Genomic DNA, 26921 nt, shown 5'->3' with positions numbered 1-26921 from the left:
ATCCTGTGACTTGACTGAACGCATTTATCAATTCTAGTAGTTTTTTGGTGGAGTCTTTAGGGTTTTCTGTATATAGTATCATGTCATTTGCAAATAATGAGAGCTTTACTTCTTCCTTACCAATTTGAATGTGTTTATTTCATTATGTTTTCCAATTGCTGTGGCTAGGACTTCCAGTACTGTGTTGAGTGAAAGTGCTGAGAGTGGATGTCATTGTCTTGTTTCTGACCTTAAGGGAAAATCTCTCAGTTTTTCACCATTGAGTATGGTGCTGGCTGTGAGTTTTTCATATAAGGACTTTATTATGTTGAGGTATGTGCTCTCTAGACCTACTTTGCAGAGGGTTTTTTAATCAGGAGTTGATGTTGTAAACTTTGTTAAATGCTTTTTCTGCATTTATTGAAATGATCATGTAGTTTTCATCCTTTATCTTGTTAACAATCACGATTGTTTTGCAAATAAGGAACCACCCTTACATCCTGGGAATAATCCCATTTGAATGTATATGATTTTTAATGTATTGTTGGATTCGGTTTGCTCATATGTTGTTGAGGATTTTTGTATCAATATTCATGAGAGATAGAGACCTGTGGTTCTCTTTTTTTGTGGTGTCTTTACCTGGTTTTGGTATCAGGGTGATATTGACCTCATAGAGTGAATTTGGAAGTTTTCCTTTCTCTCGTATGTTTAGGAATGGTTTGAGAAAAGTAGGTATTAACTCTTTAAATGTTTGGTAGAATTTGCATATGAAGGTTTCTAGTCCTGGACTTTTTTTTTTTTTTTTTTTTTTTTTTGAGTTTTGATTATTGCTTCAGTTTCATTGCTGCTAACTGGTCTGTTCAAATTTTCTCTTTCTTCCTGCTTCAGTTTTGGTAGGTTGTATGTTCCTAGGAATTTATCCATTTCTTCTAAGTTGTCCAATTTTTTGGCATTTAGGTTTTCATAATATTCTATTACAGTTGTTTGTATTTCTGTGGTGTTGGTTGTTATTTCTCCTCTTTCATTTATGATTTTATTTGCATCCTCTTTTTTTTGATGAGTCTTGCTAAAGGTTTATCAATTTTGTTGATCTTTTCAAAGAACTAGCTTTTGTTCTGAATTATTGATCTGTTCTATTGTTTTTGTAGTTTCTGTATCATTTGTTTCTGCTCTCTTTTTTAAAATATTTTATTGTTAGATAATCTCTGCACCCACTCTGTGGCTCGAACTCACAACCCCGAGATCAAGAACTCATGCTCTACCCATTGAGCCAGCCAGGTTCCCTTCTGCTCTTATCTTTATTATTTCCTTCCTTTGCTGGGTGTGGGTTTTATTTGTTCTTTTTCTAGCTCCTTTAGGTATAAGGTTAGGTTGTTTATTGGAGATTTTTTCTTGCTTCTTGAGGTTGGCCTGTATTGCTATAAACTTCCCTTTTAGAACCACTTTTGCTGACTCCCAAAGATTTTAGACCACTGTATTTTATTTTCATTTATTTCCATGTTGGGTTTTTTTTGTTTTGTTTTTTTGTTTTTTGTTTCTTGTTTTTTTTTTAAGATTTATTTATTTGACAGAGAGAGAGCTGGAGAGAGCACAAGCAGGGGGAATGGCAGAGGGAGTGGGAGAAGCAGGCTCCCCGCTGAGCAGGGAGCCTGATATGGGGTGTGATCCCAGGACCCTGGGATCATGACCTGAGCTAAAGGCAGTCACTTAACCACCTGAGCCACCAGGTGCCCCATCCATGTAGTTTTTTATTTCTTCTTTGATTTCTTGAGTGATCCATTCATTGTTTGATAGCATGTTATTTAACCTCCATGTATTTATGCTCTTTCCAGATTTTTTCCTATGTTTGATTTCTAGTTTTCATAACATTGTGGTCAGAAAAGCTGCGTGGTATGACTTTGATTTTTTTGAATTTGTTGAGACTTGTTTTGTGGCCTAATATCTAATCTGTTCTGGAGAATGTTCCATGTGCACTCGAAGAGGGTATATATTCTGCTGTTTTAGTATGGAAAGTTTTGAATATGTCTGTTAAATCCATCTGGTTCAGGGAGTCATTCAAAGCCACTGTTTCTTTGTTGATTTTCTGTTTGGATGATCTGTCCTTTGATGTAAGTGGAGTGTTAAAGGCCTCTACTCTTATTGTATTATTATTATGTCCTTTGTGTTTGTTATTAACTGTTTCATGTATTTGGGTGCTCCCATGTTAGGTGCATAAATATTTACAATTGATAGATCTTCTTGTTGGATTGGCCTCTTTATTATTATATAATGTCCTTCTTTGTCTCTGTTACAGTCTTTGTTTTATTTCATATTATTATTATCATTATTTGTAATTTTAAAGTAATGCTTATACCTAATGTGGGCCTGGAGCTTACAACCCTGAGATCAAGAGTTCAAGCTCTACTGACTAAGTCAGGTGCCCCACAGTCTTTGTTTTATTCAGAGAGTGTGCATGGAGGGGAGGGGCAGAAGAGGGAGAGAGACTCTGAAGCCCCTCCACTCAGCTGGAGCCTCACGTGGGGCTCGATCTCCCAACCTCGAGATCACGACCTGAGCTGAAACCAAGAGTTGGACACTTTACTGACTGCATCACCCAGGTGCCCCTCCACAGTCTTTATTTTAAAGTCTTTTTTGTCTGATATAAGTATTGCTATCCTGGCTTTCTTTTGACCTCCATTTGGATGATAAATGTTTCTCCATCCCCTCACTTTGAATCTGCTGGTGTCTTTCAGTCTGAAATGAGTCTCTTATAGGCAGCATATAGATGGGTCTTATTTTTTTATCCATCTGCCACCCTATGTCTTTTGATTAGATCATTTAGTCTATTTACACTGAAAATAATTATTGATAGGTATGTATTTATTGCTCTTTTGTTACTTGTTTTGTGGTTGTTTCTATAGATTTTCTCTGATTCTTCCCTTGCTCTGTTTCATGGTTTGTTGGCTTTCTTTAATGCTCTACTTTGGTTCTTTTCTCTTTATTTATTTTTATCCCTATATCTATTACTTGTTTTTGATTTGTGCCATTAGATTTGTGTATAACATCTTCTGCATATAGCAGTCTATATGAAGTTGATGGTCACTTAAGTTCAAATCCATTCTTTACTCCTCTCCCCACCACATTTTAGGCATATGGTATCATATTTCACATCCTCTTATTTTATGAAACCTTGACTGATTTTTACAGAAATATTTATTTTTACTGCTTTTGTGTTTTTTACTTTTCATATTCTCTCTTACATTCTTTCCTTCCCACTCAAAGAGTCCCCTTTAATATTTCTTGTAGGGCTGGTTTAATGGTGATGAACTCCTTTAGTGTTTCTTTGTCTGAGACACTCTTTATCTGTCCTTCTAATTTGAGTGATAGCTTTGCTGGACAGAGTGTTCTTGTCTGCACATTTTTCCCTTTCAGCACTTTGAATATATGGTAACACTTTCTTAATGGCCTGTAAAGTTTTTACTGAAAAATCTGCTGATAGTTGTATAGCGTTTCCCTTGTATATAACGGTCTTCTTTACTCTTGCTGCATTTTTTTTAGGATTTATTTATTTATTTTAGAGAGAGAGAAAACGAGCAGGGGTTGGGCCAGAGGGAGAAGGAAAAAAGCAGACTCCCCGCTGAGCATGGAGCCTGCTGTCTGGTTTGACCTCACACACGACCTGAGCTGAAATCAAGAGTCAGATGCTTAACAAACTGAGCCAGGCACCCCTTCTCTTACTACTTTAAAAATTTTTTCTTTATCACTACTTTTTGCCATTTTAATTACTATGTGTCTGGGTGTGAACCTCCTTGGGTTGCATGTTGGGAGGATCTCTGTGCCTCCTGGATCTGGGCATTTGTGTTGTTCCCCAGATTAGGACAGTTTTCAGCTATTATTTCTTCAAATAAATTTTCTGCCCCTTTGTCTCTCTGTAATTCTTCTGAGATCCCTATAATGTGCATGTTATGCTTGATGGAGTCATTGAGTTCCCTAAGACTATTCTCAATTTACATAATTTTCTTTCCTCTCCTTTGCTCAGCTTGGTTACTTTCTAATACTATGTCTTCAAAGTTGTCAATTTGCTCCTCTGCTTCATTTAGCTTGTTGTTTATTCCATCAAGTGTCTTGTCTTTTCTTTTCTTTCTTTTCTTTTCTTTTCTTTTCTTTTCTTTTCTTTTCTTTTCTTTTCTTTTCTTTTCTTTTCTTTTCTTTTCTTTAAGTAGGATCCCAACGTTGGGCTTGAACTCATAACCCTGAGATCAAGACTTGAGCTGAGATCAAGACTTTGATACTTAATCGACCGAGCCACCCAGGTGTCCCAACCATCGAGTATATTCGTAATTTCATTTTTTCCTGTTCTTATCTGTGATTGGCTCTTTTTTGTCTCTTTGTTAAGGGCCTCGCTGAGGTTCTCCACTCTTTTCTCAAGTCCAGTGAGTATCTTCATGATCATTATTTTAAATTCTCTGTCAGGCCTATAACTTATATCTGTTTTGCTTTGGTCTCTTGCTGTGGTTTGATCCTCTTCTTTCATTTAGGCTCTTCACTGTGAAGGTCTTATTTTTCACCCTTTTCCACACTACCGGCTTCCTCCCCACTGTGGATGGCCCCATCCATTTCTCTCCCAGACTGTGTCTTTGCCCTTCCTTCCTTCTTTGATGTGGCTTCTTCTCTACTTTTTTTTTCTTTTTCTACTTTTAATTGTGACATTTGTTCTGTCAGTCTTCAGATCATTTTCTGCATAATTTATGCTGAAATGAGTGTTATCTAGTTGTATCCATTGGATGAGGTGTGGTTAGGGTCCTCCTGCTCTACCGTCTTCCCAGCCAACCCTCCTGAAAATCTTGTTAAACATTTCCTGGATTGGGGGCACTTGGCCAGCTCAGTTGGTAGAGCATGCAACTCTAGATCTTGGAGTCGTGAGTTTAAGCCCCATGTTGGGTATAGAGCTTACTTAAAAAAAAATTTCCTAGATTACTCATTAGGATAATTTGAGGTCACTGCTTTTTCTTTTCTACCCCATCAGAAACAAAATTAACCAAACTTTTTCTTGAGGATGTTTTGTTTGGTTTCTACTTTCCAATATTACTGTTCCTTTATTCCAGTTTATAATTGTTTATTTTTAACAATTACCTTTGATTTTAATCCCTTGTGATCTTAGAACTTCATTTCAGAAACATTTCAGAAATGCAGATTAACTATTCACTGATATCCTCAGTTTAGGTGCAGTTTAGTTATCCTTAGTCCATTCATCCCATACATGTGTGGTTGTTGGATCATGAAGATTAAACACTGATGTGATGATGCTCTTTCAGGTGAACTTGCTGAGTTATTGAGTCATGTTTAGCCTTAGCAAATGGGGATTTTTATGAGGGGTACATAATGGAGAGTAGAGGTTTTCATGAAATTACACTTTGCTCAGAGATAATAATACTGAAACACTAATCATGTGTAAACATGAAGTAAAGTATATTTAATCCGATGTTTATTCTAAATTCTATTAAATAGTTTGTATAATTCTGCTAGAGTGTTTTAAAGAGTGTTTAAACATTAAAAAAAAGGATCCATAGTTTGAACCGTGGGATTGACATCATCTCATGCCTCTTTCTTCAGCCAGTAGAATTTGTTTTTTTAATTCTTTATAGCTCCTCTGGCTTATGAGCCATTTTCTACTCTTGCTATGATATATGAGGACCAAGGTGACATGGAAAAATCTCTTCAGTTTGAGTTGATTGCTGCACACTTAAATCCTAGTGACACTGAAGAATGGGTTAGATTGGCAGAAATGTCTCTGGAACAAGACAATATTAAGCAGGCTATTTTTTGCTACACAAAAGGTAATTAAAATGTTTTTCTTATTTTGTTTGGTCAAATGTTACGTAATAGATTGATAATTGTACTTGCTACTCTGGGGTGATGTTAGGTGAAGTAGATTTATTCCTTATATTCTGGCATCCGAGAGGTAAATATTTGGGGTCTCTCTCTGCTTTCTTGTTCATCAGCAACTTTATATTGTTAGCTAATACAGCACAAAAGTTGGTAGAAGAACAGTACCTTCAGTTTCCTGCTGAGATTGTTGTTGGTTCTAAGCTGTTCCTTGAGGGTTAACATCACACTAGAATTACCAAATGAAGATTAATAGAGAGAGTCAGGTTCTGTCTGGTCTTAGATTAAACCTAGTTGAGAGTTCCTGTGAAAGTAGATTTGTTCCAGAGTAACCCACTTAGCTCTGTTGGAGAATTAGTTTCGAGTGTTTATTAAATTTTTGGAAAAGAGGATTGGTCATACCCAGGTATCATGAACCCCTTTTTGTGGTAAATCTGTAATTCTTTTTTTTTCTTTTTAGCTCTTAAATATGAACCTACTAATGTCCGTTATCTGTGGGAGCGATCAAGTCTTTATGAACAGATGGGAGATCATAAGATGGCAATGGATGGTTATAGACGTATTTTAAACCTTTTATCTCCATCTGATGGAGAACGTTTTATGCAGTTGGCCAGAGATATGGCAAAGTAAGTTTGGAGTAAAGTATATATAGATGCTTCTATTAATCATTTTATTTTACAAGTCAAAACACGTATTTGACTTGTAAAGTATATTTTTTATTGCGATTCAAAGAGTGTTTTACTTCCTATATTTTTATACTGTGCTTAAATGTAGAGTGTTTTTTTTTCCAGTACTTTTCTGTTTCAAAGTCAGCTGTGTGATTACTTAGAAAAATTTGTATATACAATTGCCTTTAAGTGTTCAGAAGCTTAAAAATAGGTCATGTTCTAAAAGGATGATTAGGTTGCCAGGTTTCCATAACTTAGTTAAAGTTGCGTACATTTGCAGTTATATTATTTTAAATTGTTTGTTGTAAATGTGCTAATGAAATGTTTGTGGTCTGGGGTTTTTTTATAATCATTTTAACTTTAGTACGAGAATAACATTTTAAGACAAAAAATGTTCTTTATAGTTGATGCATGTTACTGGCTATGGTATATATTTTATTCTAAAATATTACGTACTATTGCATTTACTTTTCCAATGTGCTTTACATCAAAGCAAAGCAAGAATCATTCGGCTAAGTAATGTCTTGTCATAAGCTCTCTGTTCTAAGGATATCGGTTATATAGTATTTCAGCCTAGGATCAGCCATCTTCATCTGGGTATCTTAGGGTTAACCCTGTTAACCTTGTGGCCATTGTCATGAACATGCTTAGCTGTGAAAACACTCCCTGTTATCATAAGGATGAGTTATATAGGAATACTAGAAGCATTTTTAGGTAATGTGTTGAGGCAAGGCAACCCTAAGTTGATCATGTATATGATGAGCATTGAGGAACTTTCAGGTTATCTGCTGTTAGTCACATCTCTAGCTGAAACAGTGGTTAGCCCACTAAGCCTCTATTTTGTGAACTATTACTTGACCTGTGGTAGTAAATTTGTTTTCCACGTGTTTTATTTATAATATTTTTGTTGGGAAAGGGTGAGGATGTATAGTTTTGCCATTGCCGTAGAGGTCCTTCCTACATGGAATTATGTTACTGTAACTTCAGTTTATTAGGATTTCTCTCAGATGCTACTTTTCTTGCAGAAATATTTATTAAGTATAAATTGTGTGCTAGGCAGTGTGTAAGACACCGGGAGATCCAGTATTGAATGAGTTTTAATTTTCCTTGCCCTTGTGGAGCTTACAGTTCAGTTGAGAGAGACAAGCAATAAACAGAAACAACTAAATATATAATATGTCAGATGTTGATAAGGGATATGAAGAAAAATGAAGCAGAGAAGGGCTAGGAAGTTGAAGTGTAGGGGTATGTTATTTTAAATAGGGTGATTGGAGAAGGATTCAGTTCCCTATGTTACGATCTTGTGACCTGAAAGTAAACTGAAGGAGGTATGAGGTATGAGAGCAGATATTTAGGAAAGAGTGTCAAAGGCAAAGGAAATGGCAAGTGCAGAGATATGCTCTGGGAACAACAAGCTGAAGGTTTAAGGGAGCATAGCAGGTAGGTATCAGGACAAGGTCACTTGGCCCTTGTGCTTTGGGTTTTACTCTGAATGAGTTCGGAAGTCATTGGAAGGTTTTGCGTAGAAGAGTGGCATAATTTGACTTAAACTTTAAATCAGTTCTGTTATTTTGAGGATAGTTTGAGGAGTGATAAGGGCAGAAGCAGGGAGACCAGTTAATAGTAGTTTGGTCCAGGATGAAAGTGCAGGAGGTCACGGTGAGAAGTAATCAGATTCTGGATATATTCTGAAGGCTGAGCTCTCAGGATTTTCTGGTATGAAATGGTGTTTGTGTGTGTGTGTATGTGAGAGAGAGACAGACAGACAGATAGGCACAGACAGACAGACAAGGGAAGAGTTCTGAGGACCAAACCCTGAGGTACTCCAGTGTTTAGAAGTCAGAAAGATGAGGAGGAAACAGCAGGGAGACTGACAGGAAATGGTCAGTGAAGTAGGATGAAATGAAGAGAATATGATATTCTAGAAATATTGTAGAAAGCACTTCAAGGAGGAAGGATGGTCATCTATGTGAAATAGTCCAGATAGACCATATAAAATGAGGACTGAGTATTGACACTGGAGACGGGGTGGGAGTTCTGGGGGATGGGCAGCTCTTTGCAGAAATTTACAAGGGGAGCAGAGGAATGGGGAGATAATTGGTATGGGTTTTAGGGGTAAGAGATAATTTTTAAGTTGGGAAAAATTATCAGATGGTATAATCCACAATTGAGAAACACATTGAAGGTTCATGAGAGAAGGGATGATTGCTTGAGTGATACCCTTGAGTAGGTTGGAGGGAATGGAATCTAGTTGGGAGTCAGCCTTATAAGTGGGGAAGGTGGAAGATATGGCCATGGGTATGTGTAAGTAGGAAGATGTGTTGGGAATGTGTGAGTTGTTATGATCTGGTTCTCTTTGCAAACTAAGAAGCAAGGTTATCAGCTGAGAGTGAGGATCAGAGAGTTTTGGAGGTTTGAAGAGAGGAGAAGATGAGAAATAATTGTCTAGGTCCTTGGGGCCTTGCTGCAGCATTTGTATCACCTAGGAGTCTGTCATAAATGTAGAATCTCAGCTCTACCCCAGCTCTACTGAATCAGAATATGCCTTTTTACAAGATCCCCAGTTACTTTGCATGCATATTCAAGTTTGAAGAGTACTGGACAAGGTAACTGTAGCAAGATTGCTTATCAACACCATGGGCCCACTTGAGGCTTATGATTGTTAATTTAGAGTCCAGTCAGCATGGTCAGCTGGACAGGTGGTGGTGAGGAGTAGGTATATTTGGAATAACAAGGGTTGGGGTTTTAGCGCATGACTTCATCAGAAAGGAGAGATGGGGAGGAGAAGTGAGGAGATGTGCAAGGGAGTAATTGTAATGTTGGTCTGTGGAGAAGGAGGAAAGTAAGGCACGAAGCAGCAGGACAGTGAAACAGACGAATGCTTTGTAGATCCCACTGCAGTGGAAGAGTTGTTGAAATTGGGTGATGGGACAATGAGCTGAAATGACATGAGGTAGCTTTCGGAGAGCGAGATGCTTGACATGATGACATTGTCATATTGATGTTGCCCATTTTTTTCTGTATCAGCTGTGATTATGATTTTAAAGAAAAGTTTTTCTTCTCCCCAATTTTAAGAAAATGGAAATCATAGTTAATAGATAGTTTAAGCAAGGTTATAAATTTTATAACCTGAATTAAATAAATATTCATCCATTTTGTCATTTATTTTTTTAGGAGTTACTATGAAGCCAATGATGTTACTTCAGCTATTAACATAATTGAAGAAGCTTTCTCAAAACATCAGGGCCTTGTCTCCATGGAAGATGTTAACATAGCAGCTGAACTGTACATTTCTAACAAACATTATGATAAAGCTTTGGAGGTAGGAAAATGTAATATGTTTCTCTGTTAGATTTTGGACACATTTCTGCATTTTAGAAATTCTGACAAATTGACAATTCCTCATTTTAGTTATATATATACTAAATTATATATTTAAGGTCTGTATGAAAACAGATTTCTAGATTCCATAGTAATTCCATATGAAATATAACATGTAGTTGTATGATGAGAGCTCTCACCATTATCACAGGTGCCAGACATGTCTGTACTTCAGAGAAGCAGGACTCAGCAGCCAGACTGATTGCTATGATTCAGTTCCTAAGCTGTTGGGAAAAGTAGTTTGGTTTGATATGGAGGAATTCTATATCCTTAGTTAAGCATTAGTTCATATGATATAAAAACGTTAATATATCACAGTGGTTCCTTATTTTAAAGAGACTTACTGTTGCTTTTTATAGTCCATTTATAAGGATTATTTGAATTAACTATACAAATCTTTGCATTGTGAAAAGGTTTTTCATAAAAATCTATTGTATCATTTCTTTTTTTCCTCCATTCTTTTAGGTAATTACTGATTTTTCTGGAATCGTGCTGGAAAAAAATACAGAAGAAGGAACTTCAGAAGAGAATAAAGGTTGTAGTTTCCTCTGCATAGGATAGTGTACATAATCATCTCTTGTTTATAAGAGAGGCATTTTGAAATTGATAGTGAATGTTCTCATAACAAGTTTTCCTGGAAGCATTTTTTTCCTCACAGAAAAAAATACAGATTTTGTATGTTTTTCTTTTCTTTTTCTTTCTTTCTTTTTTTTTCTTTTTACGATTTTATTTATGTATTTGAAACAGAGGGAGTGAGTGAGGGAGGGAGAGAGCAGTAGCAGGGGGAAGGGGAAAAACATACTCCCCTACTGAGCAGGGAGCCCAATGTGGGGCTTGATCCCAGGACCCCGGGATTGCGACCTGAGCCGAAGACAGATACTTAACTGACTGAGCCACACAGGCGCCCCAAGATTTCGTATGTTTTTCTTGTGAATATTTACTCAAAAGAAATCTTTAAAAATTCTTTTTAGTCCCTTTTTATTTCTCAATACATACATTTGAACATGGCATTTCTCATTTTCTGGGGTCTTTTTAGTGACATGTGGAAAAAGAATGGATTACTGAACAGCATATCAAAAACCTTTAGATCTAAAGCAGTTTAATTTTCAAAAAGGACTTAAAATACTCTCATTGAAAAAAATTCTACTTCAAACTTAAGCATTCACATAAAAAGTAGAAACTAACATGATTATTGTCCATTGTTTGAAAACTTAAAGTATGTAATTAGGGATCTGGTTAAAGAGTCATACCTGAAGTGTGACTTACAGTGTCTCTTCTGGTTCTCTTCCTCATCCACACTCTTTTCTTTGTATCACACCCATTAACTGTTCTGTGAAAATATTAGCATGCAAGACCCTATCTGAGGTTGTAACAAAATTGAACTCTATGGGGAGAGTAGATGTTCCTTTTCTTGTAAGGAAATTCCTACGTAATAACTTCTACCTCTACCCCATGATACTTTTGGTGGTGGGGGGGAAGGGGGAGGCACTTGGTACTTGAGTACTGCCTGCTTCAGAATAGCTCCCTCCCTGGCCTGTCATGGTGCCTAAAAATTCCATCATTATATATTTTGGGTTAAGGCATAATTATGCAAAAACAAAAGCCTTTTATTTAAATGATCAATCCTAATGGAAAGTAGTAATTCATTTTTGCAAATTAATTTGTACGCTAATTCATAGAGGACAAGGCCCAAGATGAGACATGGGACAGATAAGTATTAAAGAGGAAAGTTGTTGGGGAATGAGAAGCCTAGTTCGAAGAGTTTCTTACAAGGTTCTATGCTGGGTGTGTGGGGAGTATATAGTTGAGAATGACATTACCTGCCCTCGAGGGGAAGAGGGGTTCAAATGAAGTATATACAATTGTAGGAGGAATAGTGTGATGATTTCTGTAGTAAACCTGGTATTATGGGAAAATAGACAAGAGCAATATACTAAGATCAGAGGAGGTTTTCTAGAAGCATAATTTAAGTAAACTCCTAGGGGGAAGTGCATTTCAGACTGAGAGGTCACAGGCTGTGAGAGCACTGCTTGGTATGGATAGGATTAGATAAGGTGCTTTGGTTGAGGATCTTGAGTATTAGGGGTGGTATGAATGAGTAGATTGGAGTACAACTTTAGTACAATGGAGTAGGAATTGTAATGCCATGAAAGCATGAATTAGGGCATCTGAAAGACTGCCAATTTTGATAGTTTTCTTGGACCTGGTCTAACCTAGAGCCAAGTCTCAAATTGTTTTGCAGTTATATTTTCTGTTTAAGATTTTTCATCCCAAAAATTACATTCCTGTTGAAAATTATTGCTGTCCATTATTATGAAAATATTAAGGAAAAGAGTTACATTCAAGTTTTCATTATAGATATATTTTATTTTGTTATTTAAAATAACAAAGGAAATAAATAAAATAAAGTAAAATAAAATAAGAAAGCACTTTGCTGTGCTTCCTTAATCCACCCCTCCTTCCTTCTTTCTTTGCATTCTTAATGATTTAAATCGCAAGAATTCAGGAAACATCTTTTTTTTTCTTTTTGAAAGATTTTCTTTATTTGAAAGAGAGAGATAGCTAGAGAGAGCACGAGTAGGGAGGAGAGGGGGAAGCAGGCTCCCGGCTGAGCAGGGAGCCCAATTCGGGGCTCAATCCCAGAACCCTGGGACTGCGACTTGAGCCCAAGACAGCCGCTTAACCGACTGAGCCACCCAGGCGCCTCTGAATTCAGGAAACATCTTAACATAAATCAATGATATGCCACAGTTTAAGTAGTGGTGTTTGTCTTTCTTAGTATATAAAATAATGCTGCATCTGAAATCTGACATCTTAGCGTTGACGAAATAACTTTAAAAGAAAAGATACATCCAGAAGACTGGGACATTAAAACACTTCTGGGGTGAGCAAAGATGGTTGTTCTTTGTATGCATTTTTGAAAAGGAGAACATTTATTGGTGGATTAAGCACCTTTTTTTTTTTTTTTTGATTAAGCATTTCTGTTGAGGTTCACAATAAAATGAGGTTTAAAATACATTTCTGTTAAATGTTAATAAACTATTATTTAAGCTGTAGGGTCTATAAATAATATCTACTGCCTTCTTTAGCATTGCCAAATTGCCACTAAAGTGTCTAAATGCTTACTCTGATCTCTTGTAGTTACCTGATTGAACTAGTAGCAGCTTGTGGACCACTACAGGTCCCAGACTTCCCTTTGAGTAGCACTGTCCTGTAGCGTTGTAAATTGTCCTTCTTACCTCTTTATTAAAATACAGTTGACTTGAATTCTACCTTGTCTGATGAGATTGTGACCCCTACTTTCTTTTTGTTTGCATTTGCCTGCTATATCTTTGTCCTTTTATTTTCAGCCTTTTTGAGTTACATGATTTTAGGCATGTGTCTTACTTTCAACATAAAGTTTAGTTTTACTTTGTGATTATTTCTGAAATCAAATTTTTTATTTATATGTCTGTACACACTGTATTAATAGGTATGCCATAGTCACTGTCTGCAGAATTGTGCTATGGATATAGTTGTGAGTCAGATAGACTAGTCTTTATCTTCATGGAGCTCATAGTCTAGTGTAAGTAAATTTAAATGTTATGACTCTCATTGAGCAGACTAAATTTCTTAAGTTGGATTTCTGTGTCAGTTATTGTATTGGAGCTTAGTAATAAAAATAGTCTCTTAATTAAACTTGTCCAAATCCTTCTATGACTTTATAATTTTAGGGAGTTCTATAATTTATATGACAAATTCTATGAAACATGAAGTTATTTCATTTTAATGTAATTTTAGTTTTTATTCCACCACTTACGATAAATAAATCTCTGATGTTACTCCATGCATCAGTGTTTTTCTGAAATGGAAACTTATTTGGAATTTACTAAACTACAAAATATAAAATATTTTAAATGTGGATAAAAATTCCTTTGACTAATTTCTCAGGACTTTAAAAATTGTTTTACTATAATGAAGTTTTAGAAAACAACAGTATTTATTTTATTCCTTTCTAAGACTCTTTGTTGTAAAACCCTGAAAAGAGGCTTTTGAATTCAAAAAGAAAAAGAGTTCATATATCCTTTTTGGTCATTTTTGTCTTTCTCTCCTTTTTTTTTGTTTTGTTTTTTGTTTTCTCTGTAGTTTTGATAGATGGTGTGGGAGTTTATGTAGGTTTCAGATAAGTGGATAAACTGTTAGGAAAAGAATAGGAGGGATGATTCCTACCAAAGGACAGGATGAAGGAAGTATAAAAACCTAGTAGTAGAGTTGGTCAAATTAGAATTGACTGTGGAATCATTTACCCTGAATGAGGTAAATGAGATCTTACGTAGAAGATGTAGTTTGCTTCATTTGTCCTACTTTCTAAGCTTGCATAGAGGAACTGCTTTTTGTCTGTCTAATCCAAAGCTGGTGAGAATGTTACCTGCACTATACCTGATGGTGTGCCAATAGATATCACGGTGAAGTTGATGGTCTGCCTTGTACATCTCAACATCCTTGAACCACTTAATGTAAGTAACATTAAGATCTGCCCTTGAGATACTTCAGATCAAATCCACATTATTTTCTTTGACAGGAGATTGTAAGAAATTGTAAATTTACCCTAAATTTCACATTTTTCAATAACCAGGAAGTCACCGTAAGCCTTAAATTATTTGTGTGTGATTATCTTATAAAAGCTGAACAGGTCTTGCAATAATTTGTTTTTCTTTTAAAATGAGAACAATCCAGAGATCAGAATTTGAGGTTTGGCTTTTTAGACAGTTGGTAAATTCTGACAGCTCTTCTCTTTTGCCAACTTTGGACTAAGTATTTCATTGAATAAAAATATTTATTGGGCATTTACTTTGCAGACCTTAAGATAAGGTATTGAATACAGTATACAAATCCCTGCCATCATGGATCTTTTGTTCTAATGGGATTAAATAGACACTAAAATAAATATGTGAAGTATAGGATGTTAGTTGGAGATAAATACTCTGGAAGAAAATCAAACAGAGGAGAGAATATTAGGGGTAGGAGGAGTTGCAGTTTTAAATAGGGTGGTCAGGAAAGGCCTCTCTGAAAAGGTGACATTTGGATAATGACAGAAATAGCAAACACAGAGGCCCTGAAGTTTGGGTATGTTTGACTTGGCAGAGGAAGGGCACAGCAGTTCTGTTTTCTTACCTCCTGCCATGTCTGCTTATAGCAGGCTTCAAAAGTACTGTGTTGAATGAGTGAATGATGGCAGTATGAGTTCTTTTTAATAGAGATGCAGAAATGAACAGAAAAATTATTTAAAGCTGTTTTCATTAAGCCTTGCTCCTTTTAGGCTTGCCTCAGATAACTGATAGATATGAAAAAAAAAGAAATACACATAGATATGCATATATGTAATGAATGTTTGACTTGAGGCTTTTTATTTTGGGGTCTAGCCTCTCTTGACCACACTAGTGGAACAGAATCCTGAAGATATGGGAGACCTCTATCTAGATGTTGCTGAAGCTTTTCTGGATGTTGGTGAATATAATTCTGCACTTCCCCTCCTTAGTGCACTAGTCTGCTCTGAAAGATACAACCTTGCAGTAGTTTGGCTTCGACATGCAGGTAATAATTTTTTGTGGGAGAGAGAAGTTTTAATCACGTAAGCAGGCAAGACCTTTCTTTCCCAAGATGGCAGTAATTACTTTAAAATACTAATATCTTGGTGAAAGTCAAAGTATTTCTGGTTTCAGGGCAGTTTTTGAAAGTCGGGTTTTTTTGTTTGCTTGTTGAGTATAGTTGACATACAACGTTACATTAGTTGCAAGTGTACAACATAGTGATTCAACAATCCTACTAATGCCAGTATTTTAAATTGTCTTGGTATACCACTACATGATTTCTCCCACACTAATGCTTTGGAGGAATGATTCATTGAATGGTACCAGAATGAAGTAGGACTAATATGTCTGTGTTAAAAAAAAATACGTTGTAAATGTCTTTTACCTGTCTTAACCATAGGCTGTAATTTCTAGTAATAGATGTCAGACTTAGGGTACAGTCTAATTTTAAAGAGTTTTAATGAATTTATATTAAATATGTTATTTTGAGAAAAAAAGTTAATGTATTTTCAGTGTTCTTTGAACTGCAGATATGCTCAAGATTGGGTTTTATGTATCATTTCATTTTATTGTATGTAAATTTATAATAATCTGAAACGAAGTAGAAAAATATCTTAAGAAAAACAACTAAATTTTTTAAATGTAGAAAAGCCAAAAATATTCTAGCAGGATTTCGTATTGAATTCACATAAAAGATGCATTAAAATTTGAATAGTCTTTGTCTAAAATACTGCATGATGGCAGAAAGTTCTAATAGTTCTTAAAATATTACATAATGGTTGAAAGTACTCTAACTAGAGAAGCATTGATTGACAATTTGGGTTATTTTGAGACATATCACAGATAAGAAATTGCAAAAAAACACTTAAAGATAACTCTTTACGGTTTTGATGAGTGAACATGAATACAAATGTGATACCATCAAAAACTTACATTATTTGTGGTATTTGAATTTTAAAAACATGAGCAGGGAGTTGTGTTTTTATTGCTTGTTATCGAAGTTTAACCTAAAGATACTCAGCAGAGAGTTGAGAAATTTGAGATTTAAGAAAGCAATTGGAGGCAGAAGTACCATTTTAGGAGGTGTAATTGCAGTGAAAAAGGAGTGAGATGAAAGAGGCCTAGATTAATGTTGTCACTATTACAGTGGAGAGTTCAACTGATGGGACTTAATGATTAATTGACATAAAATTTGAGGAATAGAGCCTAGTAATGCCCTTTCTGAGAACTTATCCTGAGGAAATAATTGAGTGAGATGAGGGGAGATAGTTTATATTTGGGGATCACAAAACCCAGGAGCCTGGCAAGTTACAAAGATGAGTGAAGTGGCAAGTGAAGAGGCTCAGGCGTGGGGGAAGAACTGGAGAACCCTCTCTAAAGGCTGCTGCTACTGTTTTTCAGCATAGGCTGATGTGCCATTTGGGAACAGGAGACTCATGTTGCCAAATCCAGATTTTTCAAAAGAATCCAGTAACTTGGGAGTTCATAAAAATCCTAATTTTAAAAAATGTAGACATATATTGTTTTTAACAGCACTGTGGCTTAAAAAACACATCTGTTGGCTAAATTGGTTTGCCAGTTTTAAACTATGGCTTATATACATGAAAATGTTTACTGTAGTGTTATTTATTAGAGTTAAAATTTGGAAATAACCTAAATATCAGATAATATGGTTAAATAAATAATCAGTTGAATGTTACAACCATTCAAAATGGTAAGGAAGATGTAGGAAGTGTTGAAAGCTTAATGCTAAGTGAATAAAGCAGAACCCCAAAGTGTATATATGTTGTTTACATCCTTGTAGCTATTTGGATTTAGTTAGAGAAATCAATAGGTTGATCAATCAATAGATGGAGATTAGAAGGGATAGTTGTTTTAAAGTACTAGGACTATGCATTTCATTTTTGTTATAATTCTTTTTATATTGCCATAATGTTTCCTTAAAATGGAAAAATAATCTTGGCAAGCTTACAAATATGTAGATTATATTTATGCTTTATTTTAACATCATCTTAGAATGTTTAAAGGCCTTAGGCTATATGGAACGTGCTGCGGAAAGCTATGGCAAAGTGGTTGATCTGGCCCCGCTTCATTTGGATGCAAGAATTTCACTTTCAACCCTTCAGCAGCAGCTGGGCCGTCCTGAGAAAGCTCTGGAAGCTCTGGAACCAATGTATGATCCAGATACTTTAGCACAAGATGCAAATGCTGCACAGCAGGTAGGCTCTGTCACGTAAAAGGAAGTTTTTATTGGTAGCTTATGTTCTTGAACTTTTTCCTCCATTAAGGATATCTCTACAGCATATATCCAAAAAGTTTATTTTAGTGTATTAAATTCAGTGTGTTCGAAAAGTGATTTTTGAATCTTAAGTTTCAGACTCTTGTTAGACATTGTAAATTACAGTATCTATTGGATCATAAGTTGTGAAAGATCATAAAGCAAATGTTCTTAAGGTTTGATTCTAAAATAAACTTCTGTGCAAACAAAACAACTTGCAGAAAGGAATCTTGTCACATTCATTATCATGTGCTCCTTTATTTAGGAACTGAAGTTACTGCTTCATCGTTCTACTCTGCTATTTTCTCAAGGCAAAATGTGTGGTTATGTGGACACCTTACTTACCATGTTAGCCATGCTATTAAAGGTGGGTAATGGTCTTTCTGTATATTAGCATTGTTGACTTTTTAAATGTTTAGAATTTGATTTAAACATAGATGATAGCTATTAAACTTTAAAAAATGGAAGTCAGATATAGACAGAAGACTTAGAAGTTAATGGTATGTACAGTTGACCTTTGAATGACATGGAAATTAGGGGCACCAACCCTAACACAGTTGGAAATCCATGTATAACTTTTGACCTAAAAATTTAACTACTGATAGCCTGTTGTTGAATGGAAGCCTTACTGACAACATGAACAGTTGATTAACATATATTTTATATGTTGTATGTATTATATACTGTATTTTTACAATAAAGGAAGTTGGAGAAAAGAAAATGTTAAGATAATTAGAGGGAAGAGAAAATACATTTACAGTACTGTACTACAAAAAATTCTTGTATAAGTGAATCTGTAATTCAAACGTGTTGTTCAAGGGTCGACTATAATCGAAAGTTCTACATGAAAGTGTAAAGTTGACTGTAAAGTAAGTGAAGTAAAATCTTTGCTAGTGCATATCTAGAAAAGTGAGAACCGTAGTGTAATCGATTATTGGCCTGCAAGACACTACCATGTACTAAAATTGTTCGCTTTGCAAAAATGTTTTCCACATGTGACATCATTTCTGAGTCCAGTGTTTTTGCAGGGAAGTAGTTTGTGTGTGTGTGTGTGTGTGTGTGTGTGTGTATAAGTTAATTTACGTACCTTCTTTTTCCCTACTAAGGTGTGATCTAAATTCCTCTGGTAAGAAAAAAATAAGTCTATTCATTCTCTTTTAGGTGTTTAAATACACAATAATTTGGCCTTTTTTTCCCCCTACTAAAGATTTCAGGCATACCTGCAATACTTGGGTCTTACAGATTTTCTCTTTCTTTTCTTTCTTTCCTTTTCTTTTTTCTTTTCTTTTCCTTTCTCTTTCTCCTTTCTCTCTTTCCTTCCTTCCTTCCTTCCTTTCTTCCTTCCTTCTTTCCTTCCTTGCTTTTTTTAAGATTTTATTTATCTCAGAGAGAGAGAGCAAGCAAGTGCATGAGCAGAGGGAGAGGGACAAGCAGAGTCCGCACTGAACACAGCGCTCAATGCGGGGCTCAGTCCCAGGAGTCTGAGATCATGACCTGAGCCGAAGTCAGACACTTAACCAGCTGAGCCACCCAGTCAACACCCCCCCTCAATAGATTTTCTTTAAAAAATTAAATGAGTGGAGCACCTGGCTGGCTCAGTCAGTAGAGCTTGCAACTCTTGATCTTGGGGTTGTGAGTTTGAGTGCCACGTTGGGTGTGGAGATTACTTAAAATATTAAAAAGAAATTATATGATTAAAAATTCTCAAATTATTATCTTCAATTCAGGTAGCAATGAATAGAGCCCAGGTTTGTTTGATATCTAGTTCCAAATCTGGAGAGAGGCATCTCTACCTTATTAAAGTGTCAAGAGACAAAATATCAGACAACAGTGACCAAGAGACAGCAAACTGTGATGCAAAAGGTAATTCTTTCATTTGCTTTATTACATAAAATTTGGCTGAGTTGAAAAAGTACTTATGAAGTATCACCTGATAGTAACCTAATTGAAAATATACCCTATTCAAATAAAATGAAATTTTCTTATCCAGATCCCTTAAGTGTATATAATAAACTCATTTGATGTTAAAAAAGAAAAGGAAGGTTATGTAAATAGTTTAACTTTTAAAAATTAAAAGGAAAACATCTGCTTGGATCTTCCTGTGAAAAAAACTAAACAGAACTTTTGACTTTTTAAAAAGAAAATATACCTTATTTTAAGAAATTTGTGAAGACTAGATGGCAATATAAATTACTATATTTGTCCAGTGACTTCAATTACATATTTCATTCTCTGTTAAATTCATGTTTGATAAATGTAGCAATAGTCACAGAAACTCTGAAAATAAATTGCTTTGACCCAATCTCAAGTAATGTGACTTTAAAAGGCATCTATTTTTAGCTAGTATGTTTGGGTGAGGTTATTACTCAGAAAACTTGAAAAGAGTCTAAATTGGAGGCATCAGTCTGGCAGAAAATTATTTCATTGTTAATTAATTCAATAGACATTTATTAAATAATTGTTACAGGCATGGCAGTGTGCCATGGGATAGGATTTTAGAATCCGGAAGAGCTGAATCTCTGTAAGCACATTATAAGGGCCTAACATTAAGCAAGGTTTTGCAGGGGAGGAGAATCAGGAGAGGAATGAGGGTCAGCTGTTCATAATCTAGCCATAAATGCCTCAGAGTCCTGCCCTCAACAGTCCAGGGATTCTGGGCCCATCCCAAAGGTAGATTCCGCTTCATGTGTTTAAGATTATATTTCCTTAAGTTATATTTTTCTGTATATGTGATCCTGCCTGGTTTTCTCTTTCAGTATTTTCTCATTTCAGATCCATTGTTGGTTTTTCTTAGGCTCATAACGTTTTTTTTTGTTAGTTTATTTCCTCTTGGTGGAGATCACATTACCCTGGTATGTACCGGGATAGGATACAAGCCCTCTTTATGTTACATGCATCTTTGTACTCTGATTTTTTCACTCAGCATTTTCTCACAGATTTTTTCTCATATTGCTCTCTTCTCTTGATAGCTGTTATCATTAAGGAATGTGTACTATTCCGTTGGATAGCAGTTCCATACTTTAAATTATTCCCTTATTATTTTTTGATATATGGTTGCTTCTGATAATTTTCCTTTATAGATAATACTGTAGTGAGCATCTTCATGCCTGTATATCCATATTTTTGTGTAGGATAGAGTCTCAGAATTCTGGATCAAAGACTAAAAAACTTTTGTGGCTTTTGGTATTTGTCAAGAATTATAAATTTATAAAAAGGGGGCTTCTTACAAATAAGGCAAGATTCTTAAGGAAAAGAAATTTTGAGGCAGAGAAAAGAAAATTAAGATTATAAAAAGATCAAGAACAATCTGAATCTCAAAGTACGAATTTCAAGTCCTTTGTTAAACACACATTTGAATGCTTTGTATGTGTAGAATCCTGTATCCAACTTCAGTCATGGAACACACACTTGTTCTGCCCTACAGGACCATATATTCTAGCTAGCACTGAGAGATATAAATGAGATAGCTGGACTTTATAAAAGACAAATCCAAAGTAAGAATTACCGGGATTGCACATTGTTAGGCAGCGCAGAAAGGGTGGTGTTGAAGTAGTGTAAACAAGCAACTATCCACTTCTCATATTGTCAGAAGAGTGTTGGCAAGAATTCGGAGCCATAGGACTGTGGTTACTAAGTGTAACCTTAAAATTGATCATATGAATTTTTCTAATACTGCTATTTCTGAAAATATAGTGTTCTAACTGATTTTCACTGGTATCATTTTAGCAATATTTGCTGTACTCACGAGTGTCTTGACAAAAGATGACTGGTGGAACCTTCTGTTGAAGGCCATATACTGCTTGTGTGACCTATCCCGATTTCAGGAGGCTGAGTTACTTGTGGATTCTTCATTGGAATATTATTCATTTTATGATGACAAGCAGAAACGCAAAGAACTAGAATACTTTGGTCTTTCTGCTGCAATACTGGACAAAAATTTCAGAAAGGCATACAACTATATCAGGTGATTTTCCAATAGTTTATTTTAGATTCTTTGAGAGTATGTGTATTTACTTTGACTTAGTCTCTTATGCTCAAGAATTAATAAGTTGTTTTATTTTAACTCTCTTGTTGCTTACTGGTTAATTCAGTTCATTGGTGATTCTCAGAGGCATACCCTTTCACATATTTAACCTCGTGTGCCTTAGTCTCCCCATTTATAAAATGGGTATCATAATACTACCACCTGGTAGGATTCTTGTGAGGATTAAGTGAATTATTATGAATTATTATATATATAAGACCTTTTAACAAAGTCTGGCACACATCGTTAGCTGTTTTTCACTGTTCATCGTACTGCAGCTGTAGGGGCAGGGGGAGAAACGGTGAAACTTAAACTATTTGATTTTTTGTTGTTTAAAAGTTTGGTGAAAAGAACAAACAAGGTGTAGAAATACTAACTTAAGCAGCATTTTCTGGGAAAAATCTTTGTGTAAATGTTTCTGCTTAAATACATTGAGACAATCTGCTTTTCCTTGGAAGATGTTGCTGCACTGAAGGATTTCATTCTTAGAAATCAGAAGTTTTTCTTTTTACATAATTTTTTACTCTCACCCTCTTTCTGCAACTTTAGGGTAATGGTAATGGAAAATGTCAATAAACCTCAGCTCTGGAACATTTTCAATCAGGTTACCATGCACTCCCAAGAAGTACGACATCATCGCTTCTGTCTTCGCCTAATGCTGAAAAACCCAGATAATCATGCCCTGTGTGTCTTAAATGGACACAATGCATTCGTATCTGGTAGTTTTAAGCATGCGCTTGGTAAGTGTCCTGGACATGACTTTGTCAAGTGTGGACGGTGTGGTGGTTAACAGCTAGGCCTCTGGAGCGGAACTGTGTTTAAATTGTGGCTCCCTCATGACAAGTTATTCTACCTCCCCCTGCCTCAGTTTCTTTATCTTTGAAATGGAGGTAATAATTGGACCTACCTTATAAATTTTTATGAAAATTAAATGAGTTAATAGGAAGTATTTTAAAAAATGCCTGGCACATACAGTAAGTAGCAATAGGATTTGGCAACAATGATAATAATACTTGTTTTCCTTATGAAGCTTTGGTTTCAAAAGGCTGAAATAAGTCATAATTCATTTTAAAGGTTAACAATTCTCCCTGATTAGGCTTGATTTTTTTTTTTTTTAAAGGGAGCATGCACGCGCAGGGGGAGGGGCAGAGAGAGAGAGAGAGACAGAGAATCTTAAGGAGGCTCCACACCCAGCGTGGAGCCCAACACAGGATTCTATCTCATGACCCTGAGATCAGACCTGAGCTGAAATCAAGAACCAGAAGCTTAACCAGCTGAGCCGCCCAGGCGCCCCGGCTTGTTTTTAAAATAATTATCATTAATAATGGATGCTTTGCCACCTGATTTTAATTTGCTGTAGTACAAAAAGGGATTTAAGATTTGCTGATAGTTTGTTCCTCTAAGAGACAAGTCTTTATGTCAAGATTTATTACATGGTGCTTGCTAATTCTAATTAAACTCAGAAAATTAATTAATCACTTGAAATTTTCTGTAATAATGAATCAAAAGCAAACAAGTAGAAAAATACCTGGCCAAATGTTTAAACCTAAAATGAGGCATGTATCTCTTGCTGCCTAAAAGCTAGTGTTGTCAGGTTCACTTCTGGATAATCTAGGATGTTGGCTATTTAATACTTAACAGTGTTTCTTCATGTATGGCTGGTATTTTTATAATTGTTCGGCCAGTAACCTTTGAACATCAGATGTTGAAACTGTCCTCTATTTTGTGTGCTTTTTGGAATTGTTTAATGTTAAGAATATAGAGATTTATATTGTTGTCTTATATTTAGGACCTTTTACAGATATAAAAATAGAAAGTCCAAGTAGCAGTCTACCATCTGTGCTGCTAACGAGATTTTGTGGTGCCATTCCTTCTGGCACAGGAGCTGGAAAGAAGGGAGGTTTTTATCTATGTCTCATAAATTATAGATAGATCATCCCTTTATAAGAAAAATTTGCTTAAAAATTTGTTTCAATTCCCCTGTCTCGTATGGTTAAGCTTTTGACATGAAATAATTGCATATATAGAATACATGGAAAAAAGGAAAACATCTTTTTCTCAGGAAAAACAAAATAGTGCTGCATTTAGGAAAAAACACATATAATCTAAAAAACAAAACAGAACTATTTTTCTTTTTCTCACCTCCAGATCCATCATATTTGAATTTATAAGACAGATCAATTAATTTTACAAAAGAATTTGCCAGAAGATACATTTGCTTGTTTCTTTTAAAATAGATTTAAGATCATAGGGGCGCCTGGGTGGCACAGCGGTTAAGCGTCTGCCTTCGGCTCAGGGCGTGATCCCGGCGTTCTGGGATCGAGCCCCACATCAGGCTCTTCCGCTATGAGCCTGCTTCTTCCTCTCCCACTCCCCCTGCTTGTGTTCCCTCTCTCACTGGCTGTCTCTACCTCTGTCGAATAAATAAATAAAAACTTAAAAAAAAAATCATAAAATAGAATTATGATCACAATTGATAAATCGCTTATTTTGGAAATACTACTCTACATGGAAGTGTCTAGTTGCGCCTAAAAGAAAGTTACTTTTAGTTGCTCATATTTAATCTTCGTAGTCAGGATACATTTATAGGTAAATCCTCCTCATTTTGTTATATTTTATACACTGTTTTAAAATTCAAATTAACGTGCTTCTGGTTGATATTTTAGAAAGCACACCTTGCATATGTTAAAAATCAGTACTGTTTAGGCATAAAATATATTTGAATAAGTGAAGAAATAAGGAACAATGCTCATGTCACACCATCTGACATCAGTGTTCTTTTTTCAGGACAATATGTGCAAGCCTTTCGCACCCATCCCCATGAACCTCTCTATAGCCTCTGTATAGGCCTAACATTTATTCACATGGCATCTCAGAAGTATGTATTAAGGAGACATGCTCTTACTGTGCAGGTAATTCATTTGGATTTCTCATTACTTGGTTTTATGTTCTTTAAAAATGAATATACATAATGCTTTTATTGTCCTGCTTCAAAAGTAATACCTGCTTAGTATATATGTTGAGCGTTCCCAGTAGCTATTCCTGTGTTCAGCACTCATGGACTAGTGGTATTCCTGGCTAAGGCTTTGCAGCCATGTAGAAAGGGAACACAGCCAGATCATACAGAAAGAAGACACGGCAGAATCCGGAGGTTTCCCTATACTCTGGAGCCCCTGAGGCCTCCAGCCTTCTCGGTCCTAAAGATTGATTTATTGTAAATCCATTTAAAAATATATGTAATATATACATTCAATAACATATGAATATGTGACTATGTGACTGTTTCCTTACATCATCACCAACAAATTGCTCTTTTAAAACTTTCTTGGTTCTTACAGCAATTTGAAATTAGCCTTTTTATTTTCTTGTTTACTTTTTTATATAGCTTGTGTTCTCTAATAAGAATATAAACTCCAGGGATGTCTGTGTGGCTCAGACGCTTGGTTAAGCGTCTGATTCTTGATTTCAGCTCAGGTAATGATCTCAGGGTTGTGAGGAGCCTACTTAGGATTCTCTCTCTCCCTCTTCCACCACCCCCCCACCCCCCCAGGGGCATGTTCTCTCTCTCAAAAAAAAAATATATATATATATATATTATATATTTAATATATATAATATATATATTATATATTATATATATAATATATATAATATATTATATATATAATATATAATATATTTATTATATAATATATATATTTAATATATAATATATATTTATAAGTATATATAATATATATATTTAATATATATAATATATATTTATATATATATATAAATATATAAATTCCAAGAGATCAGAGAGTCTGTTTTGTTCACCACTGTGTCTTTAAAACTTTTGTGTTGTTTTTATGTTTATATGTTTGATGCATGTCAAAGACATTTTCTTTTAAATAGTTATGGAAGGAAAGAAAATGTTGGCTTGAATGGAGTAGCAGGATTGAGTAAAGGATTTTTTGTTTAGTGTTTTAAAGTATAATGGTTAAAAGAAAACCTAAATTCAAATGATGGTAATTGTTAAAGCTGGGTATTGGAGTTCTATATTATAATATTCTCTTTACTTTTGTATATTTGAAAATTTTCATAATAAAAAATAAAAACAAAAAACCCAGAAATTTTCCTTTTCTTAGGTATTTATTTGTGATATTTGTCCACTTCTTGCTCTATGCTTTTTTTTCTCTCTTAATGGATACTTTTGCTATATTAAGTAAAAACAAATATATAATGAGCACGCACTGTGCTAGGAACTGGGGATACAGCAGTGAGTATACAGGCAGAATTCCTTGCCCTCATGAAGTATTTTGGTAAATACTAATAGGAAATTTTTATGGATTTACTCATTATTAAATAGTTAAAATATGTAGTTCTTTGGCCTGGTAGGGAAAAAATTTATGTACTTCAAAGTAATTTAGAAGCTAAATTTCAAATCACTTATATTTAAACCACAGTTTTTAATTGGTTGGGGATAGAGATCAAACAACAGGAGATTGGTATATGGGAGTTTGTTGTCCTCATCTCTGTACTTTTGTGTGTGTTAAACATTGTCCATTAAAAAAAGTTTCTAAAAACAAGTTTTCCTGTAAATACCATGATTCTTAAATTGTTTTAATTTCGAATGAATCTCTTTCTTCATGCTACATGACCAGTTTGTTTCCCTTTGGAGTACTTAAAAACAAACTAATTTCATGCGTTTTACTGTCTTTCCTACCTTTATATTATACTATGAAAGTAAAATCTTTTATGATTTTTTTCTATCTGTATTTAGTATTTTATAGACAGTGTATACTTGGGCCTGTTAGTGAATAATGTGATAAAAATGTTTGAAGTGTAACATACTTAAAAAAGAACTCTTTTGTTTCTATTTCATTAAAAATTTTTTGTCATATTTTTGTAGTTTTTATATTTGATGATTCATAGTATACCTAAGAGATAAAGTAGATGTCCCCATGACCTAGTTTTTAAATCACTAATTATTTGAATAGTGTTTCAGAGGTCTCCTAAATTTGTTAAAAATTTCTTAAAATGCAGCTGGTAACTTAAATCCTATTATTGTATCAAAAGACTTGCAAGTTTATTTGGGTTGCAACAGTTCATCTGTGATTACTTACTATTTTCCGCCAGATTTTTGCAGTTTGTCATTTTTAAAATAAGAAGAT

At 35.0% G+C, this 26921-nt stretch overlaps 1 protein-coding gene across 6 annotated transcripts in view; it reads left to right on the top strand.

Annotated features, from left to right (window-relative positions):
- Positions 1-26921, top strand: part of GTF3C3 (general transcription factor IIIC subunit 3) — a 74095-nt gene that overhangs the window by 7507 nt on the left and 39667 nt on the right. For all 6 annotated transcript variants that reach the window (XM_087862261.1, XM_087862249.1, XM_087862252.1 and 3 more), the window contains exons 5-16: positions 5604-5795; positions 6305-6470; positions 9687-9834; positions 10359-10428; positions 14286-14389; positions 15296-15467; positions 17480-17682; positions 18007-18108; positions 19469-19604; positions 21468-21705; positions 22315-22505; positions 24553-24677. In XM_087862261.1, the coding sequence (XP_087718387.1) occupies positions 5604-5795; positions 6305-6470; positions 9687-9834; positions 10359-10428; positions 14286-14389; positions 15296-15467; positions 17480-17682; positions 18007-18108; positions 19469-19604; positions 21468-21705; positions 22315-22505; positions 24553-24677 (1847 nt within the window). The remainder of the gene's footprint in view (positions 1-5603; positions 5796-6304; positions 6471-9686; positions 9835-10358; positions 10429-14285; positions 14390-15295; positions 15468-17479; positions 17683-18006; positions 18109-19468; positions 19605-21467; positions 21706-22314; positions 22506-24552; positions 24678-26921) is intronic.

The sequence above is a fragment of the Ursus americanus genome, chromosome 1 (genome assembly GCF_024610735.1).
Source record: "Ursus americanus isolate L20-20 chromosome 1, mUrsAme1.1.p, whole genome shotgun sequence".
Lineage (NCBI taxonomy): Eukaryota > Metazoa > Chordata > Mammalia > Carnivora > Ursidae > Ursus > Ursus americanus.
The sequence above is the reverse complement of the archived record's forward strand: the minus strand, read 5'-3'. Positions and strand labels throughout refer to the sequence as shown.